The sequence below is a fragment of the Sphaerodactylus townsendi genome, linkage group LG14, assembly GCF_021028975.2.
Source record: "Sphaerodactylus townsendi isolate TG3544 linkage group LG14, MPM_Stown_v2.3, whole genome shotgun sequence".
NCBI classification, from domain to species: Eukaryota; Metazoa; Chordata; class Lepidosauria; order Squamata; family Sphaerodactylidae; genus Sphaerodactylus; species Sphaerodactylus townsendi.
The window spans coordinates 39709457-39712231 of NC_059438.1; the positions used below are offsets into that span (position 1 = coordinate 39709457).

A 2775-nucleotide genomic window follows, 5' to 3' on the forward strand; every position below is an offset into this window, starting at 1 on the left:
AAACTCTTCTTCTTCTTGAGTTATCTGCAAGGTTGGGAAATAATACATAATAATTCTTGTTGTTATATGTAATAATGTATTCAATATCAATAACTGCTATACTTGATACTGCATGAAATTCATAAAAGGAAATTGCTAAACCAAGAGAATTTTTTCCAGATTAGTCCTTCCTGTTGGATAAAGTTTGAAGGACGGTCTTTAAAACGTCCCCTCTCATACATTTGGAGAGAGCTGGGAGATTCCAAACCTGGTCCGTGGAAATCTCTTCCTTCTTTGGTGCATTCATTTTGAACCACCTCTTGGATCTTCTCCAAAAGAGATTTTACTATTAGGATTCCAATATACGAAGCGTCAAATCACCAGTACACAGTTGGCTGCTACCTCTGAGTTCACAATGGGACCACCCAACAATAGCCAGGCTTCGCCTTGTGCTAAAGTCAGTGGCACTTGTGATACCAAATCACTTTTGCTGGAGAGACATGTTTTATCTACATTGCATTTGTAACCAAGGTGAGGAAAAAACTTCACAGTCTAGATGGCTCATGGTAATTCTCTCCCTCCCACTCTAAAACCAAATATGTGGAAGGAACTAAAAAGGAAGTGTTGTCATGCCAAGATGAAAACGGCAGAGGAAACTGCAGCCCCTGAACTCTACGTGACGCTCATGATGGCCCCTAAAAATTCTCCAGCGAAAGCCGTCAGACTTCAGAGCGACCGGGTGTTTGAAGAAATCGGCCGCCGCATCAGAGAGGTTGGCGGGCAGCTTGTCAAAAAGGTGAATGCGGTCTTTCAGTGGGACATCATGTGTGGGGAGTTGATGGTGGCCCAGTGGACTCTGGACCTGAAGACCGGCTCTGGTGAGCTCTACCGAGGCCCTTCCCGCCAGTCCGCTGACGCCGTCTTCACCCTCTCTGACGACGACTTCATGGAGCTTGTTCTCGGCAAGGTGAAGCCTCAACGGGCCTTCTTGGTGGGCAAGATCAAGGTGAAAGGCAGCATCGTGCTGAGTCACAGACTGGAGACGATTCTCAAAGACTACATCAAGTTGTGAGGTGCCCAACAGCGAAGGCGAAGACGGTGGATCCTCTTATTCTGTTTAGTCGAGATGTTGGTCTGAGAGGAGAGTGAAATTAAAGTATTAAGTAGTTTAACTAGCTTAATGGAAACACTGAGAGTTTGAGTTTGCGTTTATGTGTCTGATCGACTGATAGTAGCCCAACCTACTGTGAAATGTGGCTGGGCTTTTGTTATCCTGGCATAGTAATGTTAGATTCTCTCTCTAGAGATATTTATTTACTTTGTTTACACTCCATCTGGCTTTTCCACGGAGACCAAAATCAACTTCATTGCTCCTTTAGCCTCCATCTTAATCCTCACGACGATTCTCAAGATGTGTGCCTTATGCTGCATTGTGCATTGAGATGGGCCAAACAACTCTAGAAACCTTGGCATGGATAAGGGCCATAAAATATTGGCTACATATATATTTTCTAGTGGGATCCAATAGCTATATTCCCTTTCTGTTATCAGATCACTTTATTTCAGAATGGTATACTTTGATCTTTAGAAAGGTTGAAGGCTAATAATAGTTTCCCTTTGGGAATCACTCCTTACTTTTTCACTAAAATTAAAGCTCTCAAACTAGTTCGAATGAGGCTCTCGGATCTTTTTCATAATTTGACTTGTGCTGCCAAGACAACCTGTTCTCCAACTACATTATTAATCCCATCACGAGCAACAAGGAATTATGGCAACCCATATCTTCCCGTCTGCTGATTAATCCCACCTAGAGGAGAGCCAGCTGCTACTGCGGGATGCCGTGTGCTGCCGTCAATGGCAACTCACTGGAGGGAAGATTTAAGAATATGGAGCGTTCTAAAAGAGTTTGTTCATAATGATATGACTATGGTTTGTAGAAACACTTGACCGATGCTTTGTGACTATGCTACTAAATTACAATGAGATATGCATGAAATACATGAGTTGACCCTCTTCTTACAATGTTCTCAATTAGCATGAGTGTTATAAGATGCAATCTCCTGAACAGCTTTGATGTTCTCTTTTGTGAAACTGTTGCAAATTTTATACTGGAAATTAGTCATTTTAACTGTATTTCTTAACCTTGTTTTGTTTTAAAATTTTGTCCTGTTTTATATGCCAATAAAGGCTTGTGTCGTGTTGTTGAATCCTCACGACGACTCTGTGTTAGGCTGACAGTAGGCAACTGACCCAAAGTCACCCAACGGGCTTCCATGGCAGCATGGGAATTTGAACCCGGGTCCCCCTGTAGTCTGACCGTCCACCCACAGCACCACACTGTCTCCAGTCCGTTGCCAACTGATCAGGAAAAAAAAACAGCCAACCCTATACTTGTGCCTTTAACAGCCGTTTGATCTGCGGAGATCAGAGAAAAAACTTTTCACATCTGGGAAATAAACCTCCTTGGCCTTTTGTCTTCTGTACATTAAACTTCCACGAAGAACATCGCAGCCTTCAGTTGAGAAGCTGGCAGCCTTAGCCCAAATCCAGCCCAGTGAATAACTCCCAGCTGGAATGGCAGCATCATGTCTTGGAAAAAGGCAAAAGCCACACTGTTGTTGTTGTTGTTGTTGTTGTTGTTGTTGTTGTTGTTGTTGTTGACAAAAATAACAAACACATTGTATCACAACCACCTGATCGCTGGTTGATGTTGGCCTTCTATCCGCTTCGAGTTCCACCCTGGAACTTAGGAAGACGTAATATATCGGCGTAAAATGTTTGCAGAGCCGAGTAGAG

General features: G+C 43.1%; 1 protein-coding gene across 1 annotated transcript; it reads left to right on the forward strand.

Annotated features, from left to right (window-relative positions):
* Positions 1–536: 536 nt before the first annotated feature.
* On the forward strand, positions 537–1051 carry SCP2D1 (SCP2 sterol binding domain containing 1). The gene has a single exon (XM_048515366.1). It carries the CDS (start codon positions 578–580, stop codon positions 1049–1051), a length of 474 nt encoding a protein of 157 aa, XP_048371323.1. The 5' UTR covers positions 537–577.
* Positions 1052–2775: the final 1724 nt, after the last annotated feature.

Excerpts from the sequence above, each read along its gene's own strand:
- SCP2D1 (XM_048515366.1), top strand. The coding sequence starts at position 578 with ATGTGGAAGGAACTAAAAAGGAAGTGTTGTCATGCCAAGATGAAAACG.